At 53.7% G+C, this 18,509-nt stretch overlaps 1 protein-coding gene across 1 annotated transcript; it reads left to right on the top strand.

The window, feature by feature from the left end:
• The first annotated feature begins 2,565 nt into the window (after positions 1–2,565).
• On the top strand, positions 2,566–9,569 carry AQP3 (aquaporin 3 (Gill blood group)). Its single transcript, XM_002743017.6, has 6 exons — positions 2,566–2,746; positions 6,911–7,037; positions 7,332–7,469; positions 7,819–7,937; positions 8,267–8,484; positions 8,574–9,569. The coding sequence occupies exons 1-6, from the start codon at positions 2,639–2,641 to the stop codon at positions 8,740–8,742; spliced, it is 879 nt and encodes a 292-aa protein (XP_002743063.1). The 5' UTR covers positions 2,566–2,638; the 3' UTR covers positions 8,743–9,569.
• Positions 9,570–18,509: the final 8,940 nt, after the last annotated feature.

Raw genomic sequence — 18,509 nt, 5'->3', positions numbered from 1 at the left:
GGGTTCTATGTATGTGTGAGCCCATGTCGAGGCTCTCATGTGAATGGGATCCCTGAGCATGGAGCAGAGCTCAGTGTCGATAGGCAAGTGTGTGACTGCAAGCCATAGGGTGTGTGTGTGTGTCTGTGTGTTTGTGTGTGTGTATGCACAAATGCCTGCCTGTATGTGAATCTACTTTATGTATATTGCTAAACCCATCTCCTTGGGCATGAACCACCTCTGGACTGGGAGCCCTTATTTCTTTTCTTTTCTCTCTTAATATGCCTATTTAGGCTGAGTGCGGTGGCTCATGCCTGTAATCCCAGCACTTTGGGAGGTGGAGATGGGTGGATCATTTGAGGTCAGGAGTTTGAGACCAGCTTGGTAGTGAAACCCTGTCTCTACAAAAAGATAAAAAAAAAAATATATATATATATATATATATATGTATATATACACACACATGCAAAAAAAAAAAAAAATTGGCCAGTGGTGGTGGATGCCTATAATCCCAGCTACTTGGGAAGCTGAGGGAGGAGAATTGCTTGAACCCAGGTGGTGTGATCTCACTGAAACCTCCACCTCCTGGGTTCAAGCTATTCTCCCGCCTCAGCCTCCTGAATAGCTGGGATTACAGGTGTCTGCCACCACACCCGGCTAATTTGTTGCATTTTTAGTAGAGATGGGATTTCATCATGTTGGTCAGGCTGGTCTTGAACTCCTGACCTCAGGTGAGCCACTGTCTTGGCCTCTCAAAATGCTGGGATTACAGGTGTGAGCCACCATGCTTGACCGGGAGCCCTTATTTCTCATAGCCATTCCTCAAAGGACAAGTCCTCAGGATCATTAGCTCACATGGATTAAGACCCTCTGGAAAATGATTTATTTGATCTCCTCTGGCAACACTGCCATAGAAGCCTGGTGTGAGGGCATGTTTTTGCTCCCAGGCCACCAGATGTTTTCTTGTTAAAAGCAGCATAGAGGGCAAGGTGACACTTGGGGAGGCTGAGGTGGGAGGATTACTTAAAGTCAGGAGTTTGAGACTAACCTGGGCAACAGAGCAAGACCTTGTTTTTACAATCAATTAAAAAAATTAGCTAAGTATCATGGTAGCACAGTCTGGAGGCTGAGGTGGGAGGATTGCTTGAGCCCAGGAGTTCAAGGCTACAGTGAGCTATGATTGCATCACAGCCTGGGTGATAGAGCAAGACCCTGTCTCTTGAGAGAGAGAGAGACAGAGAGAGAGAGAGCGCTCGAGTGCAATGTTTTCCCATGGTCTCCCTCAGATGTGGCTGACTCCCCCACAATTAAGTTTGTTTAAAGAGACAGACTCCCACGTGCAGTGGCTCACACCTGTAATCCCAGCACTTTGGGAGGCAGAGGTGGGTAGATAACTTGAGGTCAAGAATTTGAAACCAGCCTGGTCAACAGGGTGAAACCCCGTCTCCACTAAAAATGCAAACATTAGCTGGGCATGGTGGTGTGTGCCTGTTATCCCAGCTACTTGGGAGGCTGAGGCAGGAGAATTACTTGAACCTGGGAGGTGGAGGCTGCAGTGAGCTAAGATTGGGCCATTGCACTCCAGCCTAGGTAACAGAGTGAGACTGCATCTCAACAAACAAAAAAACAACTTTTCCTAGGCTAGGGATAAGCCAGATAGGAGAGGAGAGGGTTAAAAACAGCTGGGACTCACCCTGCTGGCAAGCATGTGGCATGTGGCATGTCAGGGCAACTGCAGCTCAGCCTCTGGAGCCATGAGAGCAATGCATGCAGGTACACGTGTGACCAGCTCAGGTAACCCAACCATGTTCAACAGGCATGTGCACAGCCACGAGGAATGCCCAGCCATATGATCAGGCACACAGGACATCCACCATGTGTGGACGCAGCGGTGGACATAGCTGGCCAGGACATGCCACACACCAGGTGCTCACAGCACAAGGAGAAGGGCCCATAAAGTCTCGCTGGAACTCAGCACATGCATCTGTGTGCCCAGCTGGGTCTGGACTGCTGCTTCCCTGACACAAGCTGCCCTCCTAAAGGGTCCATGCCTATCCTCACAGAAGAGACAGGGTCTCTTCTCAGTTGGGGCCCACAGCCCCCTCCCTCCTGCCCCGAATTGAGGACCTGTTGGGTCCAGTCATTCCTGGAGAGATGAGGCCAGTTCCTTTCTGACAGGTCTCCTCCTGCCCCCAAGGAGGTGGGGTGATCACAGGGCCCAGGTGGTCTCTATGACAGCTGCCTCCTCTCCAGCCATGGCCCTGAATCCTGCCTATACTCCCACCATTGGCTCTCAGATCTGCCTAAGCCTCTCAGCCCCCATGATGCCCCCTCCTCTAAGTGCCCTCCGAGGTCCACCCCTCCCTCGAAGCTCCTTACACTCCAGGCCCGCACCCGCCACCCCCTGCCACCTTCCTCACCAGCTCCCCCCACCCGGCCTCCGCCCCAGCCTCTCAGCCGAGGTGGGGCAGGGTCGCGGGGGCGCCCACTCCTCCGCGCTCCAGGGCTGCAGGGCGGGGTTGCAGGGCGGGCGGGGCCCGGGCCTCCCGCGCGCTGCTATAAAGGGCGTCACCTGCGCTGGAGGCCGCTGCTCGCTGCGCTCGGTGCCTCCCGCAGCCCGTGCCCGCCCGACAGCGACAGCGCCGCCGCCTGCCCCGCCATGGGTCGACAGAAGGAGCTGGTGTCCCGCTGCGGGGAGATGCTCCACATCCGCTACCGGCTGCTCCGCCAGGCGCTGGCCGAGTGCCTGGGGACCCTCATCCTCGTGGTGAGTGGAGGGAGCCGAGGAAGCCCTTTTCTCTCCAGCCCTTGCACTCCCCAAATCCTCACCTCCCCAAAGGGACTGTGCTTTCCAAGGTTGCCTGGACCCATCTCCCCAGCTCTGACCCCCACGCTAAACCCCGGAGGGTCAGGCTGACTTCCAAAGTCCTCTTCCCCATGGTTCTAACCCCATCTCTGACAGCTCCGATTCTTGCCAGAATGACAGCTGTTACTCCTCAGTGACAGCGCCGATCGTTTATCCTCCCACAAGTGACTCAGCCCACAGGCTGGGGACAGTCTGGGACTGCCAGCCACTTCTCCAGCCTCCCACAGCCCTCCAGGTTCCCAGAGTCCCAGCCCCCAGAGGCAGGGGAGGGGGTGGAGGCAAATGAGCCATTATTAGGTTATTTGGGTCCTGGGTGTCTGGCCTCTAATGAATAATTAAGCCTCAAAAAGTCCAAAAGTTGCAGTGAGTGAGGACAGTTTGCCACGGGCCGGGGCAGAGGGCGGAGGCCACATAGGCTGCAAACAGCAAAGCGGGAAGGGAGGCAGATCCTGATGGTAGGAGGGTGGGAGAAAGGTAGGCCCAGACACAGAGGACAGGTGTCTAAAGTTGCTCCCCTGCTGCTGAGCCACCCCCAGACCCTATCTGTTACCCAGACAGATGCTGTCAGCATCTGTGCAGAAGGCTGCAAATATTTTGGTTATTCCCTGGCTTCTTGGTTACTCTGTGGGTTCTCTGAGTGAGTTATTTCCCTGGCTGGGTTACTCCTCAGTCCTAGTTACTCCTTAGTGACATCCGTTTCACCCTGGTTTTGTACTGCGTGGCTCTGTTTGCACATCTTAGGTCTGGCAGACACACCAGATACGGTTTTATTTCCTGTCCCAGTTACTTGCTGATTTTCAGCCACTCATGTGGTTACACCTGCTTTCCTCAGGGTTCAGCCTCTACATTGCAGTGGGTGGGTTACTCTGTTCCTGCCCCAGCCCTAGGTAGTATAGAGCAGCTGGCCCGCTGTGGACTAGGACACTTAACTAAGGGCAAATAGGGCTCCCCAAATCAGGGAGGAGCAGGATCTGTGGGCAGAGGACAGCTGAGACCCACTTCTGGCTTTGGAGAATAGAAGTCGGGAAGCCACGGGGGGACATTTTAACCACAGCCTCCCATAAGATGAGTGGTCCTATCAGCCAGCCCTACCCCATCTCTCCTGTGCCAAGAAGACAATGGGAGGTGGTCTTATCACCCTCTTGCCTTGGAGCCCCCACTCCTGAGTCCTGAGTCCAGCCACCTGTTTTACAGCAGTCAGGCCAGGGGACGATGGTGCCTTCCAGGTTCCTAGAGGGGCCTCCTCATTCCCTCCTAAGTCTCAGTTCACTCTCCCACAAAGGAGCAGTTAGTTCTCCCACTGAGCCCCAGGGTCATCAGGCTTATTCGAGACCACAAAAGAAGGGTGTTAAATTTGTGGAGAAGGCTGACAGGCTCAGATGGATGTGAGGTATTGGATATCAGTGAGAAGCAGAACTTCAAGGACTGCATGAACTGAAGGGGCCAGGCCTGGGGGTCCCTGTGGGGTGGGTGAGTGCCTGCCTGCACACCTGTGTGTTGGGAGCCTAGGCTTGCAGTGGCAGAATCAGGGTTGGCTTTGGGGTGAAGAAAGCCCCTTTCTCTGAGATACCTGGTGCAAGGGGAGGGGGCAGGTGCTGGCCAAGAACTTGGAGCAGGGGGGTGGGAGAGGAAGAGGAAGATTAGCCTCAAGGTGGTGGAACTGGCTCTGACAGCTCCTCCCTCCAAGGCCTCCTGGGATGGAGCCAGGTCTGAGCCTCTGGCAGGTAAGAAGCTGAGGCCAGGGCTTGCCAAGCAGGGCAGGGCACCCTGGACCCCCTCATGCCTGTCTCCCACCACCCCTCCTCACACATACATACACCTGCAGTCTCTGATCTTTGCTCTCACTGGCCTGTACACCTTTGCCCCATGTCATAGCTCCTGGATTCTCCATTATCTCTTGGTCTTTCTGGGATGATAATCAAAATGCTTAACAATTTAGTACAACAGGCACTGACCCGTCAGAATAAACAGGGCCCTTAGCACAGGTCCCAGAAACTGCCTGCTCTGTGGGCATAAAACCTTTAGTTATGAGCAGGTGGGAGAGGAGACCTGGGGAAGGCATTGGAGCAGCTTCGAGGGACACTCAGGGTGCTCAGGGCAACAACTCTTCTCCTGCCTCAGCCTCCTGAGCAGCTGGGATTACAGGCGCTGCAGAAGTATTTTCAGGCTTGAACAAAGGGAACAGGCTTGAACAACAGAAATAGTGCATTCTTTTTCTTTTTTAAGTAGAGACAAGGCTGGGAACAGTGGCTCACGCCTGTAATCCCAGCACTTTGGGAGGCCGAGGCAGGCGGATCACCTGAGGTTGGGAGTTCAAGACCCGCCTGACCAACATGGAGAAACCTCATCTCTCCTAAAAATACAAAATTAGCCAGGCATGGTGGCACATGCCTGTAATCCCAGCTGCTCGGGAAGCTGAGGTGGGAGAATCACTTGAATCTGCGAGGCAGAGGTTGTGGTGAGCCAAGATCACACCACTGCACTCCAGCCTGGGCAACAAGAGCAAAACTGTCTCAAAAAACAAAAAAAACCCCACAGAGATAGGGTCTCACTATGTTGCCCAGGCTGGTCTCAAACTCCTGGGTTCAAGTGATCCTCCCATCCCAGCCTCCAAAGTGCTGGGATTACTGGTGTGAGCCACCATAGCTGGCTCTATTATGTTCTATGTATGCAGAACACCAGGGCCCTTAGTCTCTCTTAGTTCTCCCATTCTTGGCAGAAAGTTTAGAACCGATCTCTTCATTTCTACTTCTCTGGGTCCCAGACTGGGAATAGTGAGAGGAGCCATTCAGATCCCTGTCTGTAGGACCTCCAAATCTGAGTGGGGAGGGAATCTGGACCCCTGAGAGCAGAGAGGTCATGGGTGGAGAGAGGAGGCACTGGGACAGGGACAGGCAAAGGAAGGGGAGGGTGCTGAGAGGGGGATATGGCAAGGGCTGGGGCTCTGACCTGGATTCAGGAGCAGTGGATTTAACCTCACTTCTGGTCTCCTCCCTATTTATTTGTACCCGCCCCCATCATTGCCACCACCACCACCACCACCACCACATGAGCTTTTCTTTTTAACTCTTTTTTTGAGACGGAGTTTCGCTGTTGTTACCCAGACTGGAGTGCAATGGCACGAGCTCGGCTCACCACAACCTCTGCCTTCTGTGTTCAAGGAATTCTGCCTCAGCCTCCCGAGTAGCTGGGACTACAGGCACGCACCACCATGCCCAGCTAATTTTTGTATTTTTAGTAGAGACGGGGTTTCACCTTGTTGACCAGGATGGTCTCAATCTCTTGACCTTGTGATCCACCCGCCTTGGCCTCCCAAAGTGCTGGGATTATAGGCGTGAGCCACCGGGCCCAGCCGTACTCTTTTTTTTTTTTTTTTTGAGACGGAGTCCTGCTTTGTCGCCCAGGCTAGAGTGCAATGGTGCGATCTTGGCTTATTGCAACCTCTGCTCTCCGGGTTCAAGTGATTCTCCTGCCTCAGCCTCCTGAGCAGCTGGGATTACAGGCGCCTGCCACCATGCCCGGCTAATTTTTATGTTTTTAGTAGAGAGGGGATTTCTCCATATTGGTCAGGCTGGTCTCAAACTCCCAACCTCAGGTGATCCCCCTGCCTCGGCCTCCCAAAGTGCTGGGATTATAGGTATAAGCTACTGTATGTGGCCCACATGAGGTTTTATCTGGGGCAGCTAGGGGATGAGTGAGAGGCTTCTCACCTCTATGGTCCAGGCCTGAAGAGCTACAGATAAACTGTGCTAAGGTGAAAGCTGTTTCCTGACACCTACTCCTGCTGGGATTCAAGGAACATCAGTGAAGACGGTCCAGTCATCTGGGGTCTTAGTCACAGGCCCTGCTTCTAGCCCTTTCCATAAAGCCCTCTTATGTTAGGGTTGGGACAGTGAGGGTGGGAAGGCATGTGTCCTTTTTCTGGAGAGTACAATTGCAGCTGAAGGGGTTTGGGTTGGGTTCCAGGAAGGGCATTTGTCCTCCCAGTGGTGGCAGGTGGGCAGGTTGCTGGCTTCACCCCTTCCTTCTGGCTCACCCTCCCTGCCTTGTTCTTCTTCCTGACAGATGTTTGGCTGTGGCTCTGTGGCCCAGGTCGTGCTCAGCCGGGGCACCCACGGTGGTTTCCTCACCATCAACCTGGCCTTTGGCTTTGCTGTCACCCTGGGCATCCTCATCGCTGGCCAGGTCTCTGGTAAGGTCTTAACCCTGCCCCTAGCCCTTGGCCCTCAATAGCATTCCCACTAGATGTCCTGGCATTCCTAAGGGCAGGTCAAAGCTGTGGCCTCTGCTTTGGCCCCTTGGGAAAGAAGGGTGGAAAAGAAACTTGACACTTAGAACCTTGGAATCAGTGATTATCATTTGGCCTTTTACATAGACCAACTGTCATCCTGTGCAAGAAACCCCTCTCTGCACCCCTTCTCAGGGGACTCTAGCCTCCCAACTGTGGCAGGCTGCAGCTAACATGTCCCATGTCCCCTCTGCCCAGGGGCCCACCTGAACCCTGCCGTGACCTTTGCCATGTGCTTCCTGGCTCGTGAGCCCTGGATCAAACTGCCCATCTACACCCTGGCACAAACGCTGGGAGCCTTCTTGGGTGCTGGAATTGTTTTTGGGCTGTATTACGGTAAGCATTCCCCACCCTGTCCTCCTCCTCTACCCCCTCCCTCTGTTCAGGACCTGCTGGCATTGGGCCTTTTGATGACAGACAGCTAGGGCCTGCCCAGGCCCCAGGCTCATGACTCACTCATTCACACACGGGGCCAAGGTGGGGGGCATGAGGGGAAAGAAAAAAGTTGGGCAACAACAGAGTCTCAGGCCCTCCACCCCACCCCATGCCACCCCCTCTACCCACTGCAATACAGCAGTATTGACACTTACCCATAAACCCTGGGAAGGTGGAGAGGGCCCACCCGAAAGGGGAGGCTGGGCTCAGTTCTCTCCCCCGACTCACTCTGCATCTAATCTGTCACCAGATGCCATCTGGAGCTTTGCCGACAACCAGCTTTTTGTTTCGGGCCCCAATGGCACAGCTGGCATCTTTGCTACCTATCCCTCTGGACACTTAGATATGATCAATGGCTTCTTTGACCAGGTATGGGCTGGGGATGTGTGAGGGGAACACAGGGAGGGGACCGAGCTGCCTTGGTAGCTCATGGGCTGGCTGGGGGACAGGACTCCTTGACTGTAACAGGGTTTCTCAATCTGTGGGGTAATACCCATCAGGACATGTCACAGGTACTTACAAAACGTGGCTCTCCAGGGGGTTCTCGTGCATACAGACATTCCAGCACCGTTGCTTTCAGGAGCAGAGCATGGGCAGGTGCTGATGGAGTCTAAGAGCTAGAGGGAAGGCAGGGGATGGAAGGAGGGGTCAGAGAGAGGGAGGGAGCTGCTGCTTATCCCGTTCTCCCCAATCCCCAGTTCATAGGCACAGCCTCCCTCATCGTGTGTGTGCTGGCCATTGTCGACCCCTACAACAACCCTGTCCCCCGAGGCCTGGAGGCCTTCACCGTGGGCCTGGTGGTCCTGGTCATTGGCACCTCCATGGGCTTCAACTCTGGCTATGCCGTCAACCCTGCCAGGGACTTTGGCCCCCGCCTTTTTACAGCCCTTGCGGGCTGGGGCTCTGAAGTCTTCACGTGAGTACAATTCCTGCCCAGCTCGCCCCAGCCTGCCTCTCCTCTGCACTGCCCCCAACATCCTTGACCACAAGTGTCTGTCCCCATAGGACCGGCCGGCATTGGTGGTGGGTTCCCATCGTGTCCCCTCTCCTGGGCTCCATTGCTGGTGTCTTCGTGTACCAGCTCATGATTGGCTGCCACCTGGAGCAGCCCCCACCCTCCACTGAGCAAGAGAATGTGAAGCTGGCCCATGTGAAGCACAAGGAGCAGATCTGAGTGGGCAGGGACCATCTCCTCACTCCAAGGCCCCGACCTTGAGCAGCCACTGACTGTCCAGGGGCCACTTTTAAGAAGCGCCCTTCACAATCCACCCTTCCAGGCTACAAAGCTCCCTATCTACCCTCACCCCACGAGACAGCCTCTTCAGGATTTCCACTGGACCTTGTCCAAATAGCACCTTAGGCCACTGCCTCTAAGCTGGGGTGGAACCTGAAGTTTGGTCAATACATCCTTTGTCTCCCAAGGGGAGAGAATGGGCAGCAGGTATGTGCGTGCATGCATGTGTGTGCACGTGTGTGTGTGTGGTTTCCCAACTATTCAAGACAAGGGACTACTCAGAGGGGATTCTGGCTGTTGGGGGAGCCCAGAGACGAGGGAAGGCAGCCTGTCCATCTGTGCACGAGGAGAGGAAAGTGCCAGAGTGTGTATGTTTCAGGGGCTCCATATGGAGGAGCTGCAGATATAAATGTGTTTCTGCATATGTATGTGTCAGCTTTTTTTTCTGAGTGGGGGCTTCTATGGGCTTTTGTGAGGTAGGGTGGATATGGGTAGGGCTGGGAGGAGGGGGCCATGGCTTAGGTTTGGAGCTGTGGGACATGTTTCTGTCATAACGCAGGCATGAAGGGTGGGGTAAAGTCCAGGTCATAAGTTTCATGTTTGCTTTTGTTTTGTTCTGAATGTATGTAGCAGATGTTACAACCTTAGGGATCGGGGTTGGGAGACCCCATGTTAGAAAGGGTCTTCACTCCTTTAATCCTCTACTCAACAATGTACTCTTTCATCTTTTATATTTAAAAAAAAAACAATAAAATGTGTGCCTAAAACCTCCAGTTGTGTAAATATCTTTCTGCTTGCTCTGCTGCTTTTCTGGAGCCAGTTAAGGAGCTTCACTGTGCCCACAGTGACCCAGGCTGCCCAGCTGAGTGTCTGATCTGGTCAGGTTACCCTGGGGATCATACAGAGAGGTTAGAGAGCCTCTTCGCCAAGTCTCTCAGTTTGAACTCACTGGTCGCAAACTTTCCCCCAAGCTTCCCTCCTCACGGGTACCCCCAGAATAATGGATAGAATCTTCTTCCCAATCCTTGTAGCCACACATCACCCCAGGAAGGCTTGAGCCCCATGCAAAGAGGAGCTTGCTGCAGAGCTGTCCAAAGGGGAGAACTGCTGGCCAGGAGGTGGTGAGTTCCAGGTTGCTGAAGGAGGCCCATCAGACTGGGAACCTGCATTGTCCTCCACCACCTGCAGCTGTTCAGGCTCCATGACCTCCACCCAGACCTTGGCCACAGCCCCCTGGCCTCCCTGCCTCCAGGCCTGTCCCAGTCAGTCCACACAGCAACCAGAGGAATCTCTTCAAAACCCCTGCTGAGGCTGGGCGTAGTAGCTCATACTTGTAATCCCAGCACCTTGGGGGGGGGCCAAGACGAGTGGATCACCTGAGGTCAGGAGTTCAAGGCCAGCCTGGCAAAACCCCATCTCTAGTAAAAATACAAAAAAAAAAAAAAAAAAAAAAAAAAAATTAGCCAGACATGGTGGCAGGTGCCTGTAGTTTCAGCCACTTGGGAGGCTGAGGCAGGAGAAGTGCTTGAACCCGGGAGGCAGAGGTTGCAGTGAGCTGAGACTGCACCATCGCACTCCAGGCTGGGTAACAAGAGTGAAACTCCGTCTCAAAAAAACAAAACAGCCAGGCGCGGTGGCTCACGCCTATAATCCCAGCACTTTGGGAGGCCGAAGCGGGTGGATCACGAGGTCAAGAGATCGAGACCATCCTGGTCAAAAAGGTGAAACCCCATCTCTACTAAAAATACAAAAATTAGCTGGGCATGGTGGTGTGCGCCTGTAGTCCCAGCTACTTGGGAGGCTGAGGCAGGAGAATTGCCTGAACCCAGGAGGCGGAGGTTTCGGTGAGCTGAGATCGCGCCATTGCCCTCCAGCCTGGGTAACAAGAGCGAAACTCCGTCTCAAAAAAACAAAACAAAAACCTGCTGAAAGTGGGGCTCTTTCCATGGCTTTCTGTACCCATCTGGAGACCATCTGCAACCCTCCATCTGGCGTTCAGGCCCTCCAGGACCTGGCTCCCAGCCCTACCCCTCCTCTCACACGGTTCCATCCACCTCAGCCTACTTTGTGTGCTTCTGTTTTTGTATTTTCAGACTTTGCTCATTGAAGTCCTCATGATCTGCTTTAATGCCTCTTCCTCCAGGAAGCCATTCCTCCTCTGCCTCACTCTTCGAGCTGTTGAAGTCACCGAGACCCGCAGTTGCGTTCATGCCCGTCTCCCGCTCTGCTTCAGTTCTTCAGTCTGAGGCACCTCTGTGCCCAGTAAGGCACTGGCTTGGACTGATTGACTCTGGCACCCTGAGTTGTCCAGAAAAGCAAGGGGCTCAGCACACCTGAGCCAGGAAGCTTTTCTGATTTGCTTCTTCCTTACTAGATCCTCCTTGTTTCATCAAGGGAAACTTCATGAAATACAAGGGAAGGCGTCCCCTACTTAATCCCTCCTTGGAGTGAACCCCGTGGGAGCCAGAGGATCCCTGGGTGTGACAGAATTGTGGTTTTTAGAAGCTAAGGCAGCTTTTGCTCTCCAGCCTTCATAGCTAAGACTATGGCCCAGAGAGGGTGGGTGGTAAAGACAGGGTCACACAGCCAAGAATCTGCCTGGGGAGGTAAGAGGAAGAGAAGGCAATTCCATTTTAGGTTTCTATCCCTTCTTTGTCCCCAGCTCCCAAGAGGCATGTCTGGAATGTTGGAGGAACCTGAGCCAGAGGGAGTGTCCCCTTCCCAGGCCCTGTGGGGAGGAAGGGCAAACCTTGGGAGGGCAATATGGCTGCAAAGTGTCATTCCAGCCACACCAGTCCCAAGTGGGCTGCCCTCGCCTGGCTGTCCTCCCCAGCATACCCCACGTCCTTCTGTCACCCATTTCTTTCAAATCCTGCTGCTGACCCTGACCAGTCAGCCCAGGAGGTGGTGGCAACCCTTTTGGTGCAGTAATTAACGGGTATGCAAACCTGGGTTCCTGGCCCAGCTAGGTGACCAGCAGATGGTAAATCCTCAATAAATGTCACCTCATGATTTTTCCTGCAGAACCACAGATGGGGGTGGGGAGGCAGTGGAGGGAGGATGCTGAAGGCTGTTTTTTTAAAGGTCATTGAATTCAATATCCTCTTCCTCCTCAGACTCCTTCCACAGATTCTGAATTTCCTGAGAAAGGGGAGGGAGGAAGTGTGAGGGTGATGGTGTGCTGTGTCCTGACTTTAGAAGGCTCTTGGAGAGATGGAGGGGAGACAAGAGGGGCTCACACACACAGGATGCAGGGCAAAGAAGCATGCAGCTACAGCCAAGGGAACGTGTTGGATGGAGGGTCAGGCCACGTGAGGGAGGGTAAGACCCGACCAGGACCAGGAGTGGTAGGGGTCAGGGCAGGGGCTGATAGGAATGTGAGCCATTCAGCAGCTGTGCGACCCCTCCGGGGGTAGGAGGCAGCTCCCCACCTCCTCACCCTACCTCCAGGTGTACCTTCCACCAGAGTTCTGGCTGTCAGAAAGTTCTAGCAAGATAACTCATCATCTCCTTTAGGAAGGTATCTTCTCCCATTCCATGTAATCCATTTTCTGGGGAGGACATGGAGGGAGAATCCCCCGCCTCACCTCTGTCCCTTCTTCCTGTGCTGAGCCATCTCCACAGCCCACTTTGGAGGAACCTATGTTTCCTTCAAATTTGGATCTGCTTGGGTTAAAATCTGGCTCTGTGAAACTTGAGCTTGGTTCCTGTTTCTTAGTGTGCCTGCCTCAGTGTGTGTGTGCACATGGGGAAGTGTGCACTTTTTTTTTCCCCTGAGACCAAGTCTCTCCCTGTCACTCTGGCTGGAGTATAGTGGCATGATCTCCACTCACTGCAAATTCTGCCTCCGGGGTTCAAGTGATTCTCCTGCCTCAGCCTCCTAAGTAGCTAAGGACCACAGATGTGAGCCACCATGCTGGGCTAATTGTTTGTATGTTTAGTAGAGACGAGGTTTCACCATGTTGGCCGGGCTGGTCTTGAACTCCTGACCCTAAGTGATCCACCCGCCTCAGTCTCTCAAAGTGCTGGGATTACAGGCGTGAGCCACTGCGTCCGGCCAGCAAGTGCGTACTTCTCAGTGTTTCTGGTTGTGTCTTTCAGTGTATCCGGTTACGTCTCTGCAGGCCCAAGCTTCTGGTAGGCCATGTCTCTGTCTCTTTCCAAGTCTCTCTCACTGCCTACTCTTTGTGTGCGTCTGGGTCTTTTTTTTATTTTTTGAGATGGAATTTCGCTCTTGCCACCCAGCTGGCGTACAACAGCACAGTCTTGGCTCACTACAGCCTCCACCTCCCAGGTTCAAGTGATTCTCCTGCCTCAGTCTCCTGAGTAGCTGAGACTACAGGTGCATGCCACACACTCGGCTCATTTCTATATTTTTAGTAGAGATGGGGTTTCTCCATGTTGACCAGCCTGGTCTTGAACTCCTGACCTTAGGTGATCTACTCGCCTTCGCCACCCAAAATGCTGGGATTACAGGCATAAACCCCGTCACCTGGCCTTGTGTCTGGGTCTTTGTGTATCTCTAAGGGAACATCCTATGACTGTGACTCTTGGACCATATCTCTGCACGTTTCTCGGAGCTCGTCTCTGTGTGCTTGAGCACACCTCTGAGCCCGTCTCTGTGTGCTTGAACACACCTCTGAGCCCGTCTCTGTGCTTGAGCACACCTCTGAGCCCGTCTCTCTGTGCTTGAGCACACCTCTGAGCCCGTCTCTGTGCTTGAGCACACCTCTGAGCCCGTCTCTCTGTGCTTGAGCACACCTCTGAGCCCGTCTCTCTGTGCTTGAGCACACCTCTGAGCCCGTCTCTATGTGCTTGAGCACACCTCTGAGCCCGTCTCTCTGTGCTTGAGCACACCTCTGAGCCCGTCTCTGTGTACTTGAGCACACCTCTGAGCCCGTCTCTGTGTACTTGAGCACACCTCTGAGCCCGTCTCTCTGTGCTTGAGCACACCTCTGAGCCCGTCTCTGTGTACTTGAGCACACCTCTGAGCCCGTCTCTCTGTGCTTGAGCACACCTCTGAGCCCATCTCTCTGTGCTTGAGCACACCTCTGAGCCCATCTCTCTGTGCTTGAGCACACCTCTGAGCCCGTCTCTCTGTGCTTGAGCACACCTCTGCGTGTACTCAGTGCAGATCTCTGCGTGTACCTACTCTGCCAGCTCAGTCCCGCTTATGTTCCCCTAGGGCAGGCCTCCTTAATTCCTGGTAATGAGCTCCTTCCTTTCTCTTTCCTCTTCATTTTGTTTTCTTGAAAACCTAGGTGGGGCACCTCTAGGCTTGGGAAAACATGGGTGGGGTAGAGTTGGGTGGGGTGGGAAGAGGAGCAGGAGGACTGCTCCACCTAGTATGGAGACCCCAGGGGCCAGAGACAGCCCTGATCCCCTGAGAAACAGTTTTTGAGGGTGCTGGCCTAAGCAGGACCTCGCATCTCCTCGCTGGGAGGAGGAAGCCTGTCCTGGGGGTATGACCCCTGAGCTATGGGCCTGGGGAATGTGGTAGTGCAAAGAAAGGAGAGTAGAGATGGAGACACTGGGGCCGCCAGGGAGACTGGAATGAGGCTTCTCGGGCAGAACCTCAGAGTCCCACGGGGGCAGGGGAGTGGGTGCATCTGCCCTGCAGCTGGGGATGGGCTTCTCAGGGACTCAGCATCTCCATGCCCTGGGCTTTGGCCTTTGGTGCCAGGTTTGTTTGAGGTAAGGGAGGATTGGCAGTGGAAACACAGAGGCTGTGTCTGGTCCGGGCACCTAGACTGTGGAGTGTGCCAGGAGAGACCACCTCCTCTTTCTGTAAAGGAGAAACTAGAGTCCCATCTAGAGACACAGCAGTGCTGCAGAGCCTGTACCAGACCGCAGCCTTCTCAATCCCTTCCCCAGAGAGCAGTTTGCAGCATCTCAGGGAGAAAGGCTCTGAATGCAGATCACCTGGGTTCCATATGAGCCCTTCCCAGCCACAGAACCTATGGGTGGGAGTCTCCATCTGCCCCAGATCCAATCTCTCTCCTGCTCTGTGTCTCAGGAGGCTAATCTCCATGAGAACATTCCAGGGTCTTCTTGCCCTCAGGCTTTGAATTGGGTTTGGCAAATGGGAGACATAGGTAGGAAACCAGAGGGCAGGGAGGGTGAGGATATAAAGGTCAGGGTATTCATGCCTTTTCCAGGGCTCTGGCTTTCCCTGCATTCTAGAACACTGCTCTCTCCTTGCCTCTTCTGGCTGAGGGGGAATGGCTGCTGTTGGTTAGTCCCCAGGCCATCCCTGATTGGTCCCCTTGACTTTACCACCATCTCTGTAAATAGTCCTTTCTCAAGCTCTCTTCAGTGAAACCCTCAGAGGACACTATCTGTCCCTGCTTTATCCCGGACCGGTGTCACCTCTCTGCACATTCATTTCTTCCTCTGAAATGGGATAGTATCTACCTCATTAGGTTGCACAAGGTGGAGATTAGGCGGATTAACACAGGCATCAGAACAATGCCAGATATGGCAGTAGGGGCTTTGGAAGTGGAGCCTATATTGATGGTGACGATGACTCCTTCCAAGTTCCTTGTGTACTGTGGGGAGGGAAAGCATGAAGACAGGCTTGGAAGTGACGCCTGATTCCCCAAGGCCATCTGCTCTAGTTCCGGGAGCTTGGAGCTTCTGTGGGGCCTTAGTCAGCCCGGGAGTCAAGCTCCAGTCCCTCCAGCTTCAGTGAAGTCAGCTTTCCCTAGGCAGCCTGGGGTTAGGAGAGATGAAAGCCAGAGCCTCTTTCTCACCCTAAGCCTTCTCCAGAAAATTCAGGCTGGGCATTCCATTCCCTCATGTGGCTCAGGGGATATGGTAGGGTTGAGAATGGTGATGGTGAGGAATCTGGGGTTCAGAGGATGGTGTATGTGGGGTCATGGCCGGGAGTCAACCCCAGCAGGTTGAGGGCACAAGCAAAATTCCAATCTGTGTTTACTAACCTTGTTTCACAGCCTCCTATCAGGAAGTTCTTCCTGAGGTCTCATTGGCGTTCCACTTTAGCTCCTCAAGAACAGGGCAGAAACCAGGACAATTGCAGTGACTCTGGGGACCTCTTCCAGCTCTCACCAACAAACAGAGTCCCAGCAACTGTGGGAGCCAGAAAAGGATCTGTGCCCCTTCCCAGCCCTGTGTATGGTCAAAGCACAGGAAGCCCAAGGGATGCTAACAGGTGTCTTAGGGACACCTGAGATTGACAGTGGGGTAGGGTGATAAGTGAGCTGAAAACCAGCCACCCTGACTTCTATAAGGGTCCCCATCCCTCTATTGCCTTGGTCATACCTCCAGGTCAGAGTGAAATATAAGGTGTGCAGAAGGAATGGGTGGTACTGCCCCTGCCTCCAGAGTTCTCTGGGGATAAAGCCTTATACCAGATCCAATTGCCTCAGCCAACTTCTTCCGTTTCTTGTATTGAGAAGCCATCTCGAGGATACTTCCATGGCTCTGTGGTCTCTGCCTTTTTCAGAAGCTCCTGTGAGGAGTAATGAGCTCTTGTCAGACTTCTGGTAAGGCTTAGTGCTAAAGAGGTCTGGCTGGGAGAGACTGGGGGAGGGGACCCTGGGAGTCGCGATAATCATCTTGATGTGGTCGGCTGCTTGTCTCCATGGAGATGCTCCCCACAGCTGGTGGGGCACATGGAATGTCTGGCCACCACCCCGTCCTATCCTTCACCTCTTGGTCCAGGGTCACTCACTGCCAGGGCTGGGCTGGAAAGCAACTGAGAGGAGGGGGCAGCCTGGCTTGAGGTGGGAGACAGGTTGTAGGTTCCAGTCTCAAGGTGTTCATTCCTGACAGAGGCGACATTTAGCTGGGGGAATCCCTCTTCCATGTCAGGGCAGGGAGGGGAGAATGATCGCTGGCCTGTGGACAAAGTCTTCCCTTATCGGAAGATGGGCTTACAGCTTCGCCACCTTTGACCCTTGGAATGCGTATATGCCCATGTGCACATGAGGGTGTATCTGCTCTGATTAACGAAGTACTGGGGCTTTGCACCCCTACTGGCTCATCTACATCCCACACATGGCACACTCACTCCACACTCGACCCAACTACAGTCAGACAAGCCCCGACAGCGACTCTCACTCATTACACACTCACATGCTCAAACGCACTGATACATACCCACACTCCAAGCCTTTATATCCACATACCCTTGCACTCTCAGGGGTACTCATACTTGAATACACACTCACCCACCCTCCTACCTGTGGGGGGCCAGAAGCTGCACATCTATGCACCGAGTTGGACAGGGTGGCAGTGTGTGTGTGGGGGGGGGGGGTGGGGGGAGGGTGGGCACAGGACTGGGAATACCGGGTCAGGGGCTGCAATACTCCAAACAAGACATGAAGGTCAGGACATGGGGTTGGGAAGGCTTTAAGTTTTCTTCTTTTTTTTTTGAGACAGAGTCTCACTCTGTTGCCAGGCGCCAGGCTGGAGTGCAGTAGCACAATCTCAGCTCACTGCAACCTCCGCCTCCCGGGTTCAAGAAATACTCTTGCCTCAGCCTCCCAGGTAGCTGGGATTACAGGCACATGCCACCACGCCCAGCTAACTGTTTTTGTATTTTTAGTAGAGACGGGGTTTCATCATGTTGGCCAGGATGGTCTCGATCTCTTGACCTTGTGATCCACCCGCCTCGGCCTCCCAAAGTGCTGGGATTACAGGCTTGAGCCACCGCACCCGGCCTTTAAGTTTTCTTTAAAATTTTAAATGTCTTTTTTTGTTTGAGATGGAGTTTCTATCTTGTTGCCCAGGCTGGAGTGCAATGGCACCATCTCGGCTCACCACTACCTCTGCCTCCTGGGTTCAAGCAATTCTCTTGCCTCAGACTCCAAGTAGTTGGGATTACAGGCATGTGCCACCATGGCCAGCTAATGTCTTTAGGTTTTCATATCACAACCCAGATTTTCAGAGCAAGGGATCGGGAGGTGGGAGGTTTGAAGGCTGTGACTGAGTCCGAGTGCCTGGGCAGACACATACCGTAGCTGTTGACAAATACTTGCTGAATTAGCAAACAACAGGATCCACGCAAACTTCTGATTTTCAACTGGTAGAGCAGCCTGTCTCACAGTTTAGAAACGCAGGCAGCAGGAGAGTCAGGGCCATCTTACCCTCTGAAGTCAACGAATCCACACCCTTACTGCACTTCTGCAGAGCAGGGAGCTGAGTCTCAAACACAGGTGACTCACACGAAGCTACTGGGTAAGGCAGTGGCCTCCCACCCCCGCAGCCCCGGGTCCCCAGTCTCACAGTATGCTTTCTAAACCCAGAGACATCTGACCCAGAGAGAAGCCTCAGGGCGTCCAGCTGCCAGAGGCTGAATAGAAAGTGACAGTGGTCTGGGCTGTCCCAGGAATTTGGACTCTGGCTAGGAAAGAGGAAGACTTGTAGGGGGTCCCTTGAGGTGCGCAGGGTCAAAGAGGCCAGCAGACACCTACCTGCAGAAGGGCTTCTGGAAAGTCTTATGTAAAAAAGAGTATTTCCTGGCCTTTCTGCTAGAGAGCTTATTTTATTATTTTGAGATGGAGCCTTGCTCTGTTGCTCAGGCTGGAGTGCAATGGCATGATCTTGGTTCACTGCAACCTCCACCTCCTAGGTTCAAGCGATTCTCCCACCTCAGCCTCCTGAGTAGCTGAGATTACAGGTGCCTGCCACCAGGTAATTTTTGTGTGTGTGTTTTTAGTAGAGACAGAGTTTTACCACAGTTT

Source organism: Callithrix jacchus, chromosome 1 (assembly GCF_049354715.1).
Source record: "Callithrix jacchus isolate 240 chromosome 1, calJac240_pri, whole genome shotgun sequence".
In the NCBI taxonomy this organism is placed as follows: domain Eukaryota; kingdom Metazoa; phylum Chordata; class Mammalia; order Primates; family Cebidae; genus Callithrix; species Callithrix jacchus.
The sequence above is the reverse complement of the archived record's forward strand: the minus strand, read 5'-3'. Positions and strand labels throughout refer to the sequence as shown.